Here is an 18,196-nt window from a genome sequence, read left to right on the forward strand (position 1 = left end):
GGAGTTGGGACACAGAGACGAGACAGACGTCTCCCAGAGTTTCTGTCCCACAGAGACGAAACAGACGTCTTCCAGAGTTTCTGTCCCACAGAGACGAAACAGACGTCTCCCAGAGTTTCTGTCCCACAGAGACGAGACAGACGTCTCCCAGAGTTTCTGTCCCACAGAGACGAAACAGACGTCTTCCAGAGTTTCTGTCCCACAGAGACGAAACAGACGTCTCCCAGAGTTTCTGTCCCACAGAGACGAAACAGACGTCTCCCAGAGTTTCTGTCCCACAGAGACGAAACAGACGTCTCCCAGAGTTTCTGTCCCACAGAGACGAGACAGACGTCTTCCAGAGTTTCTGTCCCACAGAGACGAAACAGACGTCTCCCAGAGTTTCTGTCCCACAGAGACGAGACAGACGTCTTCCAGAGTTTCTGTCCCACAGAGACGAGACAGACGTCTCCCAGAGTTTCTGTCCCACAGAGACGAAACAGACGTCTTCCAGAGTTTCTGTCCCACAGAGACGAGACAGACGTCTCCCAGAGTTTCTGTCCCACAGAGACGAAACAGACGTCTTCCAGAGTTTCTGTCCCACAGAGACGAAACAGACGTCTCCCAGAGTTTCTGTCCCACAGAGACGAAACAGACGTCTCCCAGAGTTTCTGTCCCACAGAGACGAGACAGACGTCTCCCAGAGTTTCTGTCCCACAGAGACGAAACAGACGTCTCCCAGAGTTTCTGTCCCACAGAGACGAAACAGACGTCTCCCAGAGTTTCTGTCCCACAGAGACGAAACAGACGTCTCCCAGAGTTTCTGTCCCACAGAGACGAAACAGACGTCTCCCAGAGTTTCTGTCCCACAGAGACGAAACAGACGTCTCCCAGAGTTTCTGTCCCACATGACGAGACAGACGTCTCCCAGAGTTTCTGTCCCACAGAGACGAAACAGACGTCTCCCAGAGTTTCTGTCCCACATGACGAGACAGACGTCTCCCAGAGTTTCTGTCCCACAGAGACGAAACAGACGTCTCCCAGAGTTTCTGTCCCACAGAGACGAAACAGACGTCTCCCAGAGTTTCTGTCCCACAGAGACGAGACAGACGTCTCCCAGAGTTTCTGTCCCACATGACGAGACAGACGTCTCCCAGAGTTTCTGTCCCACGGAGACGAGACAGACGTCTTCCAGAGTTTCTGTCCCACAGAGACGAAACAGACGTCTCCCAGAGTTTCTGTCCCACAGAGACGAAACAGACGTCTCCCAGAGTTTCTGTCCCACAGAGACGAAACAGACGTCTCCCAGAGTTTCTGTCCCACAGAGACGAAACAGACGTCTCCCAGAGTTTCTGTCCCACAGAGACGAAACAGACGTCTCCCAGAGTTTCTGTCCCACAGAGACGAAACAGACGTCTCCCAGAGTTTCTGTCCCACAGAGACGAAACAGACGTCTCCCAGAGTTTCTGTCCCACAGAGACGAAACAGACGTCTCCCAGAGTTTCTGTCCCACAGAGACGAAACAGACGTCTCCCAGAGTTTCTGTCCCACAGAGACGAAACAGACGTCTCCCAGAGTTTGCCCCACAGAGACGAAACAGACGTCTCCCAGAGTTTCTGTCCCACAGAGACGAAACAGACGTCTCCCAGAGTTTCTGTCCCACAGAGACGAGACAGACGTCTCCCAGAGTTTCTGTCCCACAGAGACGAAACAGACGTCTCCCAGAGTTTCTGTCCCACAGAGACGAAACAGACGTCTCCCAGAGTTTCTGTCCCACAGAGACGAGACAGACGTCTTCCAGAGTTTCTGTCCCACAGAGACGAAACAGACGTCTTCCAAATTTTATGTCCCACCGTTGTCTTCGACATTTCTCAGTGCAGGGCAACATATCCTCAAAGACCAACTTTCTGTCCTTCTCCAGGTCAGAAAGTTGCCACGCCGTCCTGATGAGAACTCTAGACTCGTGTTTGAGCGTTAGTGTGAAACTTGAACCCGTCTGTGATTAATTAAGCTTACCTGGATTCTCCACTGCTGTTGCTTACACTTTTGTCCTCACTGCGTCCAGCCATAATCAAGTGAAATCTGCTGCAACCTGAATTACTCCACAAGTCTGACCTGAGAAAATGAATAAACACAGAGAGGTGGTTGCTGTTAAACTTCTCATGAAACACTGAAAAGAGAACAAATTTCATGCGATGAGTTTAAATCATTGAAATGTACACAGTAAAGTGTTGTTTTAGTGAAGGGAGATAGAGCAGCTCCCCCTCCCAGCCTGGTGAAGCAGAGCGGCAGACGCTTGGATGAAAAGTAGGCAGCTCACCCAACAGGCCGTCCCGCACCGGAGTCTTCTCTGCTCACCGCCCCGCACCGGTGTCTTCTCTGCTCACCGGTGTCTTCTCTGCTCACCGGTGTCTTCTCTGCTCACCGCCCCGCACCGGTGTCTTCTCTGCTCACCGCCCCGCACCGGCGTCTTCTCTGCTCACCGCCCCGCACCGGCGTCTTCTCTGCTCACCGCCCCGCACCGGCGTCTTCTCTGCTCACCGCCCCGCACCGGCGTCTTCTCTGCTCACCGCCCCGCACCGGCGTCTTCTCTGCTCACCGCCCCGCACCGGCGTCTTCTCTGCTCACCGCCCCGCACCGGCGTCTTCTCTGCTCACCGGTGTCTTCTCTGCTCACCGGTGTCTTCTCTGCTCACCGGTGTCTTCTCTGCTCACCGGTGTCTTCTCTGCTCACCGCCCTGCACCGGCGTCTTCTCTGCTCACCGCCCCGCACCGGTGTCTTCTCTGCTCACCGCCCCGCACCGGCGTCTTCTCTGCTCACCGCCCCGCACCGGCGTCTTCTCTGCTCACCACCCCGCACCGGCGTCTTCTCTGCTCACCGCCCCGCACCGGCGTCTTCTCTGCTCACCGCCCCGCACCGGCGTCTTCTCTGCTCACCGCCCCGCACCGGCGTCTTCTCTGCTCACCGCCCCGCACCGGCGTCTTCTCTGCTCACCGCCCCGCACCGGTGTCTTCTCTGCTCACCGGTGTCTTCTCTGCTCACCGGTGTCTTCTCTGCTCACCGCCCCGCACCGGCGTCTTCTCTGCTCACCGGTGTCTTCTCTGCTCACCGCCCCGCACCGGCGTCTTCTCTGCTCACCGGTGTCTTCTCTGCTCACCGGTGTCTTCTCTGCTCACCGGTGTCTTCTCTGCTCACCGCCCCGCACCGGTGTCTTCTCTGCTCACCGCCCCGCACTGGTGTCTTCTCTGCTCACCGGTGTCTTCTCTGCTCACCACCCCGCACCGGTGTCTTCTCTGCTCACCACCCCGCACCGGCGTCTTCTCTGCTCACTGCCCCGCAACAGTGTCTTCTCTGCTCACGCCAACACCCGGAGCCCTGCAGAGACACGCCAGATGTCCAGGTAGCTCAAACAGACTGACCCAACTTAAAAGCAACCTGGTCTCGTTTATTTGCGATGTTGATGATTCTACAGGTTAGCTTACAGCCTTAGCTAGCTAGCACCGATGCTAATGATGTTACTGTTAGCCGGCTGGCTAACTAGCAGCGATGCTAATGGTACTACTGTTAGCCGGCGGACTAATTAGCAGCGACGCTATTGTTAGCAGGCTAGCTAGCACCAATGCTAATTATGCTACCGTTAGCTGGGTAGCCAGCACCGATGCTAATGACGCCACTGTTAGCTGGCTGGCTAAGTAGCAGCAATGTTACTGTCAGCTGGCGGGGCTACTAGCTGTAATGAAATGAAATAAAATGAAAAATACTTTATTAATCCCCAAAGGGAAATTCAATAGTGGAGTAGATAATTCATTTGAGGAGGTCTTGTTCCGGAGGCTGATGGCTGCCGGCAGGAATGATCTTCTGTATCTTTCAGTCTTACATTGGACCTGAAGAAGCCTCTCACTGAACACACTTTGTTGTTTCTTCACTGTTTGTAATGCAGTCTCTGCTGAAGCGCCAGCTTGGGTTTTCATATAAAAGCAAACCAAACATTCATCAACCTCTATAATTTTATATCAGTAAATTTTCAGATCTCTCTGATCACGTCCTGCCTGAAGCCTTACAGTCTATGTTAGATATGTCTATGCTAGAATTTTGTTTTCCAGACTTGTAAAACCCATCAGGAATCAGACAATCAAAACACATCAGCTACAAATCAAGGCAAATGTGTCGAACTAACTAAAAATCACATCTTTTGTTTTGGAACACAGCAAAATCATTAAACAAGAAGCCGGAGGCATCCCAGCCTCACCATGCTACATCGCTAACGATGCTACACGGCTAACGATGCTACACCACTGACGATGCTACATGGCTAACGATGGTACACCGCTAACGGTGAAACCCGGCTAACTAAGCTACACCACTAACGATGCAACCAGGCTAACTAAGCTAAACCGCTAACGATGCTACACGGCTAACGATAAAACCAGGCTAACTAAGCTACACCGCTAACGATGCTACGCCGCTAACGATGAAACCCGGCTAACTAAGCTACACCGCTAACGATGCTACAAGGCTAACGATGCTACACGGCTAAGGATGCTACACCGCTAACGATGAAACCCGGCTAACTAAGCTACACCGCTAACGATGCTACACGGCTAACGATGCTACACGGCTAACGATGCTACACCGCTAACGATGCTACAAGGCTAACGATGTTACGCCGCTAACAATGCTACACCGCTAACGATGCAACCAGGCTAACTAAGCTACACCGCTAACGATGCAACCAGGCTAATGATGCTACACGGCTAACGATGCTACACGGCCAACGTCATGATGCACGAGTCCGCAGAGGAAGCTAACAAATGCGGGGTTTGTCACGTTTCTGCTCACAGCAGCACAGCTCGGTGTCTATTGCCTGGATAAACGTCCGAACTGGCTTCTGTAATATTCCTGGTTGGAGCCAGACTAGCGGAGTATTCCTGGTTGGAGCCAGACTAGCGGAGTATTCCTGGTTGGAGCCAGACTAGCGGAGTATTGCTGGTTTAAGCCAGACTAGCGGAGTATTCCTGGTTAGAGCCAGACTAGCGGAGTATTCCAGGTTAGAGCCAGACTAGCGGAGTATTCCTGGTTAGAGCCAGACTAGCGGAGTATTCGTGGTTAGAGCCAGACTAGCGGAGTATTCCTGGTTAGAGCTAGACTAGCGGAGTATTCCAGGTTAGAGCCAGACTAGCTGAGTATTCCAGGTTAGAGCCAGACTAGCGGAGTATTCCAGGTTAGAGCCAGACTAGCGGAGTATTCCTGGTTTAAGGCAGACTAGCGGAGTATTCCTGGTTAGAGCCAGACTAGAGAACTGAACTCTCTTCCATCTTGTTTTCATTCACATCTCGCGGTTTTTACCGTCAGCGCGCAACGTTAGCTTACTTTCTAGTTGAACAAACGCCACACCGGGAGTTACCGGGCATTGTTACCTTGGAAAGCCCGGTTGGAAAGCAGCATAAAACCCGCTTTTCCACTTCAGAGCTCCTTTCTTCTGGTATTTATCTGTAGAGCTGGATGAAGTTCGCGCTGCTGTTCTCTGCTAGCTGCTAGCCGGCTCGCTGCTAGCCAGACCTCCCGGCCAGGCAGCCGAAGCGGCTGAATCCGGTTTAACTGGCGGGACGTTAGTTTTCCTCCACGGTCTGGAACCACGGAAACACGCTTCGCTGTGTTCGGTGTCCGTGGGTCAGCAGCGCAGGCAGAAAGCTGCCATTTCACGCCAGAAGCTTCCAACAACCGGCCTCCGCCATGACACCGTAATGTTCACAGCGCGAGGAAACCCCGGACTATGACGTCACGACGGCACTACTTCACGCGCCGCGACAATAGTAAACATCCCCCTTCTCTCATACACTCAGAGAAAGTTCATCATCAGCAGACATCTCCCTCTCAGAGAAAGTTTATCAGCAGCAACAGTTTAGACATGTAAGATAGTGCGTTCATGAATAAAAGCTACCATCTTCCTGCACGCGCGGCTGCCACGCGCGCCGTGCCGGTTCTCTGCCACACGCGCCGTGCAGGTACTCTGGGGAAGAACTTCATTTAAAAAGAGAAAACATCAAATTAGATCTCCAACTCTGCTGCTTCTGGACGCGTGTTTGGTGAAAAGTAAACTTGTTTTCCATCATAGAGGAAGTTTCCAGCAGGCTGAAGTCCCAGAACAGGTCTGGAAGTCCGCCAGTACCACCAGCAGACCATCTCCCAGTACGCCCCACCAAACACAGTCAGACTGATTAAACCGTTAAGGTTACGCCAGGAGTCACTTGGTTTTGCTGAAGCAGTGATAGAATTTGGCACAAAAAGGGATGATGGAGCTTCTCTGCAGCAAACAGAAAAATGTCAACCTGTGTTATTAATGATGCAGAAAAACGAAAAACATTTTCTGCAAGAAACATGAGACTGTAAGAAAGATACTATTGAACTGCATCACTAACTGTTTTATGTGTGTTTAAAACGATCTAAATTATGCCTAATAGATTTTTTTTTTATTATTTATATTAACTCAAACAGAAAAAACAGGGATAATTTTATTATTATTAAGATGAGATAAGATCAGATAAGATGAGATAACTAACTTTTTTCCATTCTAGATTGCGCTGTCTAATGGCAGCAAATTGTAGTAGCTCAGACTTGCAATCATGATTTTTTAAAAGTACAAATTCATCTCAGATATGACCTCAAATTAGGTATTTTTTTCTGAGGATTTCATGTCGGTTTGGAGGGTGTGCTGCAAGGAAGATTTTCTGCATATTTTTGGCTCTTTCAAAACTTGTGATGAGTCTCCATGGTAAATGGACTTGTACTTATATAGCGCCTTTCTAGTCATGCAGACCACTCAAAGCACTTTACACTACTTGTCACATTCACCCATTCACACACACACTCATACCCCGATCGGCACATCGGGGGGCAGCTTGGGGTTCAGTGTCTTGCCCCAGGACACTTCGGCATGTAGTCAGAGGAAGCCTGGAATTGACCTTCCAACTTTCCAGTTGAAGGACGACTGCTCTTCCGCCTGAGCTACAGCCGCCGAAAGGCAATGAAAGACTTGTTTACAATCGGGATCAACTAATTAACCTCTCCCAAATCAGGATTATCAGCAAAACAACACATCAAATCCTGATGGAGTTGAAAAGAAAGAGAAGAGGATGCAGAGCGGGAGTGAGACAGAGGAGAAAGTGATGGAGATTAAAACCATATTTACTAACTGTCTTAATGGGTACTATGAGATCGTTAGCTAACAAAACGGACGAGCTGGAGATGCTAACAAGGTCTCAGAAAAGAGAGTGCAGTATTATGTGCTTCACCGAGACATGGCTGCATGAACACATCCCTGACTGTAATGTGTCTGTACCGGGCTTTAAAACGGTCCGTGCAGACCGCAGTAGACAACACAGCGGAAAGCTAAAGGGTGGTGGAATTGCAGTGCTGGTTAACCAGCGTTGGAGTCACCCTGGACATGTTACTGTCAAGGAGAAGAGATGCACAAGGGACATGGAACTGTTAGCTGTGAGCTTCCGTCCATATTATTTACCCAGAGAGTTTACCTGTGTTATTCTGGTAGTGGTTTATATAATACCTGGTACCGCACCAGACACAGCCTGTGATGTCATCAGCTCCGTCGTTGCTCGGCTACAAACACAGCATCCAAACTCATTCATGGCGATCTCCGGAGACTTCAACAACGTCTCCCTCTCTGCAACTCTACCAACATTCCAGCAGTTTGTCAGCTGCTCCACCAGAGAAAATAAGATGTTGGACTTATTTTATGCAAATATGAATAATGGATCCAGTTGTTCTGCCCTGCCTCCTTTAGGAAGATCTGACCATAATCTGGTTCTTCTCACCTCCACCTACAAGCCCATCGTTCAGCAGCAACCAGTCATCACAAAGACGATCAAAATCTGGTCTGCTGAAGCTGAAGATGCTCTTAGAGGAGGCTTTGAGGCTACAGACTGGAACGTCCTCTGTGAACCTCATGGAGACGACATCAACGCCATGACTGAGTGTGTGACAGATTACATAAACTTCTGTGTGGACAGCATCGTCCCAACAAGAACAGTGAGGTGCTTCCCCAATAAATAAATGAAATTAAATTAAAAATACTTCATTTATCCCCAAAGGAAAGTTTTGTAGTATATAATAATAATAACTAGAGGAGGTCTTGTTCCGGAGGCTGATGGCTGCTGGCAGGAATGATCTTCTGTATCTTTCAGTCTTACATCGGACCTGAAGAAGCCTCTCACTGAACACACTTTGTTGTTTCATCACTGTGTTGTGGAGAGGGTGTGAAGAATCCTCCATCATCTTCATCAGCTTGTGCAGCATTCTTCTTTGGACAATCAGCTCCAGAGTTACTCCAAGCACAGAAGCAGCTTTCTGGATCAGTTTGTTGATTCTCTTCAAGTCTCTGGTTCTGATGCTACTACCCCAGCAGATGCTGCAAAGCTGACTGCATTCTCCACAACAGACTTCTAGAAGATATGCAACATCTTGGTGCAGACGTTAAACCATCTCAGCTTCCTTAAGAAGTACAGTCTGCTCTGACCTTTCTTGTAGATGTAGTCAGTGTTGCATTTCCAGTCCAGTTTGTTGTCCAGCTGAACTCCAAGATACTTGTATTCCTCCACCACCTCCACCTCCTCTCCCAGGATGGAAACAGTGCTTTGTTTATTCTTCTTCCTCCTGAAGTCAACAATCATCTCTTTTGTTTTGCTGCTATTTAATATGAGATGATTGTCACCGCACCATTTAACAAACTGACTGACCAGTTCTCTGTACTCTGCTTCTTGTCCATCCCTGATACACCCCACAACTGCAGAGTCATCAGAGTATTTCTGCAGATGACAGGACTCAGAGTTGGACTGGAATGCTTTCCATCTCATTTCTTGTCTTTATGTTGTGTTGTTATCTTCATCATGTCTGAGTTGTTGACCCAGACCAGGACTCGTTTTATTCCCAGTGAGTCCAGTAATGCGGTGCTGGGAGACACAACGCCCCTACTGGTTGAGGCGGAATTTACACCGGCTGGTTTTTCCTGCTGGTTTTACTCAGCTGATAAACTGTTTTAATCACAATCCCAGTGTTTAATTAACCGCCAGATAAACGAAGGAGAGGCTCTCTGATGGACGTGGAGCAGAGTCTCAGACCCTGATTGGTCAGAAGGACCTGGGAATGTGCGGCTTCATGTGGACCAATAGGAAGGTTTCCAGGAACGTAGCAGCTGGGATGGGAAGCAGCTCGCGCGATGGGAAGCAGCTCGCTGTTCCTGGTACCGCAGATGTGAGAGAGAACCCATGCTCCGGTTCTGCTCTCGGCTGCATCCTGTACTGAAACCACAAGGAGGTTTCGGATGGGTTGGGTTCCCAGAGGGTGAGTACTCTGATTCGTTTAACCAGAACGATCACGCTTATCCGGGCCAGACCGGGCTAGTCTCAAAGTGTTCTCTGGAGGCGAGTTTAACTGGTGTCCCGGTTCGGACGTGGTGGTCCGAACCGGACAATAAGGAGGCTGATTGCGGGAACGTGGCGACTCTGGGAGGAGCAGCAGCATCAGGACCACGCACGCGGTCTACAGGCCCATCAAAGGACTGCGCGCGCGCGGGGTTGGAGGCAGGTGAACTGAGTCAGAACCAGTGACCTGGCCACTCCGAGCCCCGAACTTTTCTCATCAAGCCCAGAAGAAATGAGCTTACTTTAACTGAGCCGCCATATGACATTGGGCCAAATAAGAAGGTAGTTTTGTAATTTCCTGGCTTCAGTGAATGCAACACAGGTAATACAATGTGACCAATCAGAATTATTTTAGGAAAGGAGGTTTTATTGACTGGTGTTATATCCTTAATCTGATCTCTGTTGTGATCTTGAGTTCAGTCGATCATCAGCTGTTAAAACACACATCAGATGATTTATTTAAAGAGGAGAAGCAACTCTTGTGATGGCTGCCAATGGACAACAGTCTCTGGGCAACACATGGAACAGGTAAACAAACAAACAAGTCATGTAATTCAATTCAATTCAATTCAACTTTATTTATATAGCGTCAAATCACGGCAATGCCATCTCAAGACGCTTTACAGACAGAGGGGAAAACATAACGAAGGCCAATTCATAACAGCCTATATAAGGAAACCAACAGATTGAGTTGAGTCCAACTCAATCTCCCATCCTGAGCAAGCACACTGGCGACAGTGGGAAGGAAAAAACTCCCTTTTAACAGGAAGGAAACCTCCGGCAGAACCCGGCTCAGGACAGGCAGCCATCTGCCTCTGCTGTGTGGGGGGAAGAGGACAGAAAGACAACAGGAACTGCTACTCCCGGCCAGGGAGACCTGCTGAGACAGGAGACATACATGTTAATGATGCAACACTGTTATTGGGGGGGGGGGGGTAAAAGAAAGAGATAAAGAGAAAGAAGCTCAGTGTATCAGGAAATGTCCCTCAGCAGTCTAAACCTATAGCAGCATAACTAAGGGATGCTAACCATCCCTAGCTATAGGACTTATCAAAAAGATAAGTCTTCAGCCTAGTCTTAAAGGTGGGGAGGGTGTCTGCTTCCCTAACACTAACTGGGAGCTTATTCCATAAGAGAGGGGCCTGATAACCAAAGGCTAGAAAACAAACAGCTTTTGATAAAATGTTATCAGTGTGTATGTGATTCATCACACCGTTGCTTTCCTGTTTTTCTCTTTGGCACCAAACTCCTCTTTAACCGCTTGTGTCACTTCAGAGTTTCACATATTCATCTCTTTGGTACATTCAGGAGAAATATGCTCAGACTTCTGTCATGGCAAACTTTTGTAGTTTTTTGAGATATTTAGCGTTTCGTAAAAATAACTTGTGATTGGATAACAAGCCTTCAGAGCAAATGCAGATTGGATCACAGAATGTATATAAAAGATGGGCGGAGCCTCCGTGACGTCACCCGTAGGTTTCTGAAGAGCTGAATCGAAGCTCGGTGGGCGGTTCCTACCATCACCATCTTGGCAGGGGCATGCGTGTCGTCTTGCCTGGAAAATACAAATATGGGCAAAGAGGTGGAGCTTAGAGGAGGGCTGTGAGCGTCATGGTGGATGATTGACATCGAGCGAACTCCGAGCTTTCTGTAGCTAAGAGCTAACCGAGCTAACCTGGAGATAACAGGCATAACCAGCTAACAGAGGTAAGCAGGCTAAAGGAAAGTTAACAGGCTAAAAACCGCGGTTGTTCTACGTTCTTCTGACTTGAAGCGGGAGATCGGGTACCTGTCAATCCAAAGGACACGCCCCTAAATATGCTGAATTTTGAGATTAAATCACTTTTAAACGGGCGAGTTAGAAAAGAATTCACTCCCCCCACAGTTGTCATGAAGGTAAACCTGACCTGTTAAACCTAAAATGGATTTTACTGGGAGTGGTTGCATAACTGGGTGGCAGGAGACTATTTAAAGGAGGGTTTTGTGCGTGACGTTGTTTGCAGCTTGACAAGTTTGGAGAGAAAACATGAGCTACAGCAAAGAAACGTGAGTGACGCATGAATAAACACTGTATGGAAGCAAATTTATGGAAAAGTTCATGCTGCAAACAGGGGATGCATTAAAAAGACGTATAAAGACATTAGAAGGTGAAGAGAAGAGAAAACAGGCGGGGGTGTAAGGTTTAAGTATGTACTGTCACCTTAAAAAGCAAAGAAAACATGAATGAACATGACGGCCTCTTGGCCGTCCTCCAGACCTTCTGCCACCATCGTCTCGACCTTCGGGCCATCCCCCTGAGCTGGGCCCTCTGGACTTTCCCCCAGGCCCAGTCTCCTTGGAATTTTTAATTCATGCCCTGGTCCCTCTTCCTACCCGTCTCTGGACCTTTTCTTTTGGGCAGTCCGGTGGCCGGCCCTTGAGAGGAGGCACTGTTGTCATGTGATGCTTCAATGTTTTCTAAGTTATGGTTTCCTGTTTTATTTAGTAGTTTTCCCTGTTTAGTTCCCCTTTGTCTTGTTTCCTGTTTTGCCTTCCGCTCATTAAGTACACCTGGACTCAGTTAGTTCATCCATTTCACCTGTGTCTTGTTCTGTTTCCTAGTATTTATAGCCCTTGGTTTCTGTTCCCACTTCCTGGTAACATTGTGTTTGCTTCATTGTGTTAGCTTGTTGTAGTCAACCTCTGTTTTGCTGGTCAGGTTTTAGAGATAAAAAGATCTTGGTTCTGCATCCTGCCTCCCGTCCTCACCTCCGGCGTGACACTTATTGAAGGAGTTTGCAGTTAAATGGCAATAAGTGTGAAGTGTTGTTGATGGAAATCTGGAAATATTTGGAGGTTTTTGTTCAGTTTTCACCACTAATGCGTTTAATTGTATCCTATATTATTATTGTATTAATTTGTTTTCATGTAATTTAACTCAGACCTTTTAATCCAGAATGTGCACTGGTTTTATTTCCAAAAAAAGACAACGCCACAGGTTTTATTGAATCTATTTGTGCTGTCAAGTGAATAGTTTTCAGTGTCAAAGGAAGGAGTCTGGTAGTAAGCCATGGTTATGTGGACATAACAAGCTTTAGTTTTGGTAAAGTCCAAATGTGTGTTTTTTATAAAGTGTTGGTACACAAGGTGGCGCTGTGCTGAATCAGAGTCATGCTGGATTCCAGCAGAAACATCTTTGATTACAAAAATGAGTATGGAGGTCATTTTGGGGAGATCTACATCTTTAAACATTGTCTTTGGGCTTAGATCTCTACTCTGAAAGCAGGACAGTTGAGGAAGTGGAGATGCTTCAACAGCAGTGAAGCGAACACATTTCAGCTCACCGCTTTCTGAGAGGAACTCACATCAGCAGGAAGTTATGCAACTTCCATCACACTGAGAAACTCTTTCAACTCCTTCACACAAGCCAGTCATCATCTGAAGTTAATAATGAATTAATACAGTTAATCATTCTGAAACTGATAGAAAATTATATAAAACTGATAGGAAATGTGCTGAAAAAGTCAGTAAATGAGTGTCTGGTGGATTGTTTCTTCAATGTGACCATGTTTCTTGCTAATTAAGCTTATTAATTTTAATTCAGATTAATCAAGATTTATAAAAAGAATCAAACAGGAAGCACGTACAAGCAACTCTGTTTATTTGTCTTCAAAATAGAGTCACACCTGCAAGGAAACTGTAAGTGTGGGATGAGCAGAATGGTTGGGTTTGTGGGCTGTCTCCATCCAAAGTGTTCATGAAGTCCAAAACCAAACACAAGTTAAGAGCAGAGTCAGCTGTAACCGAGACCGTTTAGCAAGTTTTTCCTGAGTAGAGGCCCCATAACAAACTCTGCTGCTCATCCCACACTCATAATTTATTAAATAAGGAAAACAAACAGTCTTTCCTGGATTATTATACTAATTAGAAATAATTTCAGATAATATTTTATTTAGTTGATGAGTTTTAGAAAAATGATCAATTGGGACTATTAAACTATTAAATGAATGATCACAATTTATAATTATTTTTATTATAAAAAATATTGATTATTTATTTTAAATTTTGTTACTTAGTAAAAAAAAAAGCCAGTGATTGACAATCAAAATGTTAAACTGTCATCGTGTTATTTATCATTTACCCACTGATATAAATGCTGCATTATTCCTCTTAATTTAGGAATTTTAACAAGAAAGCGTGACACACACACACACACACACACACACACACACACACACACACACACACACACACACGTATCTATAGATGGATGGATAAATAAACAACCAGATGGATGGATGAACAGATGGATGGATGGATGGATATATAAATGGATGGATGAATAAACAGATGGATGGATGGATGGATGGATGGATAAACAGATGGATGGATGGATGGATGGATATATAAATGGATGGATGAATAAACAGATGGATGGATGGATGGATGGATAAACAGATGGATGGATGGATGGATGGATGACTAAACAGATGGACGGATGGATGGATGGATGGATGGAGGGATGGATAAACAGATGGATGGATGGATGGATAAACAGATGGATGGAAGGGTAAACGGATGGATGGTTGGATAAACAGATGGATGGATGGATTGATAAACAGATGGATGGATGGATGGATAAATGGATAGATGGATGGATGGATGGATGGATAAACGGATGGATGGATAAACGGATGGATGGTTGGATAAACAGATGGATGGATGGATAAACGGATGGATGGACGGATAAACAGATGGATGGATGGATAAACATGTGGATGGATGGATTGATGGGTAAACAGATGGATGGATGGATGGATGGATAAACAGATGGATGGATGGATGGATGGATGGATGGATGAACAGATGGATGGATGGATAAACAGATGGATGGATAGATAAACAGATGGATGGATAGATAAACGGATGGATGGATGGATGGATGGATGGATAAACGGATGGATGAATAAACAGATGGATGGGTAGGTAAACGGATGGATGGATGGATAAACAGATGGATGGATGGATAAACATATGGATGGATGGATAAACAGATGGATGGATGGCTAAACAGATGGATGGATAGATAAACGGATGGATGGATAGATAAACGGATGGATGGATGGATGGATAAACAGATGGATTGATAAACATATGGATGGATTAATAAACATATGGATGGATGGATAAACAGATGGATGGATGGATGAACATATGGATGGATGGATGAACATATGGATGGATGGATAAACAGATGGATGGATGGATGGATGGATAAACATATGGATGGATGGCTAAACAGATGGATGGATAGATAAACGGATGGATGGATGGATGGATAGATGGATGGATAAACAGATGGATGGATAAACATGGATGCATGGATGGATGGATAAACATATGGATGGATGGATAAACAGATGGATGGATGGATAAAAATATGGATGGATGGATAAACATGGATGGATGGATAAACAGATGGATGGATGGATGGCTGGATGGATGGATGGATGGATAAACATGGATGGATGGATGGATAAACAGATGGATGGATGGATAAACAGATGGATGGAAGGGTAAACGGATGGATGGTTGGATAAACAGATGGATGGATGGATTGATAAACAGATGGATGAATGGCTGGATGGATAGATAAATGGATAGATGGATGGATGGATGGATGGATAAACGGATGGATGATGGATAAACGGATGGATGGATAAACGGATGGATGGTTGGATAAACAGATGGATGGATGGATAAACGGATGGATGGATGGATAAACAGATGGATGGATAAACCGATGGATGGATGGATGGATAAACAGATGGGTGGATAAACGGATAGATGGATGGATGGATGGATGGATAAACAGATGGATGGATGGATAAACGGATGGATGCATGGATAAACAGATGGATGGATGGATAAACAGATGGATGGATAGATAAACGGATGGATGGATGGATAAACAGATGGATGGATGGATGGATGGATGGATAAACATATGGATGGATGAATAAACAGATGGATGGATGGGTAAAAGGATAGATGGTTGGATAAACAGATGGATGGATGGATGGATGGGTAAACCGATGGATGGATGGACGGATGGATAAACATATGGATGGATGGATAAACAGATGGATGGATGGATGGATAAACAGATGGATGGATGGATGGATAAACATATGGATGGATGAATAAACAGATGGATGGATGGGTAAAAGGATGGATGGTTGGATAAACAGATGGATGGATGGATGAACAGATGCATGGATGGATAAACATATGGATGGATGGATAAACAGATGGATGGATGGATGGATGGATAAACCGATGGATGGTTGGATGGATAAACAGATGGATGGATAAACGGATAGATGGATGGATGGATGGATAAACAGATGGATGCATTGATAAACAGATGGATGGATGGATAAACGGATAGATGGATGGATAAACAGATGTATGGAAGGGTAAACGGATGGATGGTTGGATAAACAGATGGATGGATGGATTGATAAACAGATGGATGAATGGATGGATGGATGGATAAATGGATAGACGGATGGATGGATGGATGGATAAACGGATGGATGATGGATAAACGGATGGATGGTTGGATAAACAGATGGATGGATGGGTAAACGGATGGATGGATGGATAAACAGATGGATGGCTGGATAAACAGATGGATGGATGGATGGATGGGTAAACAGATGGATGGATGAATGGATGGATAAACAGATGGATGGATGGATAAACATATGGATGGATGGATTGATGGGTAAACAGATGGATGGATGGATGGATGGATAAACAGATGGATGGATGGATAAACATGGATGGATGGATGAACAGATGGATGGATGGATAAACAGATGGATGGATGGATAAACAGATTGATGGATGGATGGATGGATGGATAAACATATGGATGGATGAATAAACAGATGGCTGGATAGGTAAACGGATGGATGGATGGATGGATGAACAGATGGATGGATGGATAAACATATGGATGGATGGATAAACAGATGGATGGATGGATGGATGGATAAACATATGGATGGATGGCTAAACAGATGGATGGATAGATAAACGGATGGATGGATGGATGGATGGATCGATGGATGGATGGATGGATGGATGGATAAACAGATGGATGGATAAACATATGGATTCATGGATGGATGGATAAACATGGATGGATGGATAAACATGGATGGATGGATGAACATATGGATGGATGGATAAACAGATGGATGGATGGATAAACATATGGATGGATGGCTAAACAGATGGATGGATAGATAAAAGGATGGATGGATGGATGGATGGATAAACAGATGGATGGATAAACATGGATGCATGGATGGATGGATAAACATATGGATGGATGGATAAACAGATGGATGGATGGATAAACATATGGATGGATGGATAAACAGATGGATGGATGAACGGATGGATGGATGAAAGGATAAACATGGATGGATGGATGGATAAACAGATGGATGGATGGATAAACAAATGGATGGATGGATAAACGGATGGATGGATGGATAAACAGATGGATGGAAGGGTAAACGGATGGATGGTTGGATAAACAGATGGATGGATGGATTGATAAAAAGATGGATGAATAGATGGATGGATGGATAAATGGATAGATGGATGGATGGATGGATGGATAAACAGATGGATGGATGGATAGATAAACCGATGGATGGATGGATGGAGAAACGGATGGATGGATGATAAACGGATGGATGCATGGATGAACAGATGGATGGATGGATAAACAGATGGATGGATAGATAAACGGATGGATGGATGGATAAACAGATGGATGGATGGATGGATGGATGAATAAACAGATGGATGGATAGGTAAAAGGATGCATGGTTGGATAAACAGATGGATGGATGGATGGATGGATGAACAGATGGATGGATGGATAAACAGATGGATGGATGGATGGATGGATAAACCTATGGATGATGGATGGATAAACAGATAGATGGATGGATGGATGGATAAACAGATGGATGCATTGATAAACAGATGGATGGATGGATAAACGGATAGATGGATGGATAAACATATGGATGGAAGGGTAAACGGATGGATGGATTGATAAACAGATGGATGAATGGATGGATGGATGGATAAATGGATAGATGGATGGATGGATGGATAAATGGATAGATGGATGGATGGATAAACGGATGGATGATGGATAAACGGATGGATGATGGATAAACGGATGGATGGATAAACGGATGGATGGTTGGATAAACAGATGGATGGATGGATAAACGGATGGATGGCTGGATAAACAGATGGATGGATGGATAAACATATGGATGGATGGATGGATGGGTAAACAGATGGATGGATGGATGGATGGATAAACATATGGATGGATGGATAAACAGATGGATGGATGGATAAACATATTGATGGATGGATGACCAGATAGATGGATGGATAAACAGATGGATGGATAGATAAACAGATGGATGGATGGATAAACAGATTGATGGATGGATGGATAAACATATGGATGGATGAATAAACAGATGGATGGATAGGTAAACGGATGGATGGATGGATAAACAGATGGATGGATGGATAAACCTATGGATGGATGGATAAACAGATAGATGGATGGATGGATGGATGGATGGATGGATGGATAAACATATGGATGCATGGATGGATGGATAAACAGATGGATGGATGGATAAACATGGATGGATGGATAAACAGATGGATGGATGTATGGATGGATG

At 45.7% G+C, this 18,196-nt stretch overlaps 1 protein-coding gene across 1 annotated transcript in view; it reads right to left on the bottom strand.

Annotated features, from left to right (window-relative positions):
* chd1 (chromodomain helicase DNA binding protein 1) overlaps positions 1 to 2,485 on the bottom strand; it is a 50,498-nt gene extending 48,013 nt beyond the window's left edge. The window contains exons 1-2 of the mRNA XM_079256828.1: positions 2,300 to 2,485; positions 1,996 to 2,094 (exon numbers count right to left, since the gene is read on the bottom strand). Of these exons, the coding sequence (XP_079112954.1) occupies positions 1,996 to 2,048 (53 nt within the window). The 5' untranslated portion in view covers positions 2,049 to 2,094; positions 2,300 to 2,485. The remainder of the gene's footprint in view (positions 1 to 1,995; positions 2,095 to 2,299) is intronic.
* Between the last annotated feature and the right edge of the window lie 15,711 nt (positions 2,486 to 18,196).

Source organism: Telmatherina bonti (assembly GCF_933228915.1).
Source record: "Telmatherina bonti genome assembly, chromosome: 17".
Taxonomy (NCBI): domain Eukaryota; kingdom Metazoa; phylum Chordata; class Actinopteri; order Atheriniformes; family Telmatherinidae; genus Telmatherina; species Telmatherina bonti.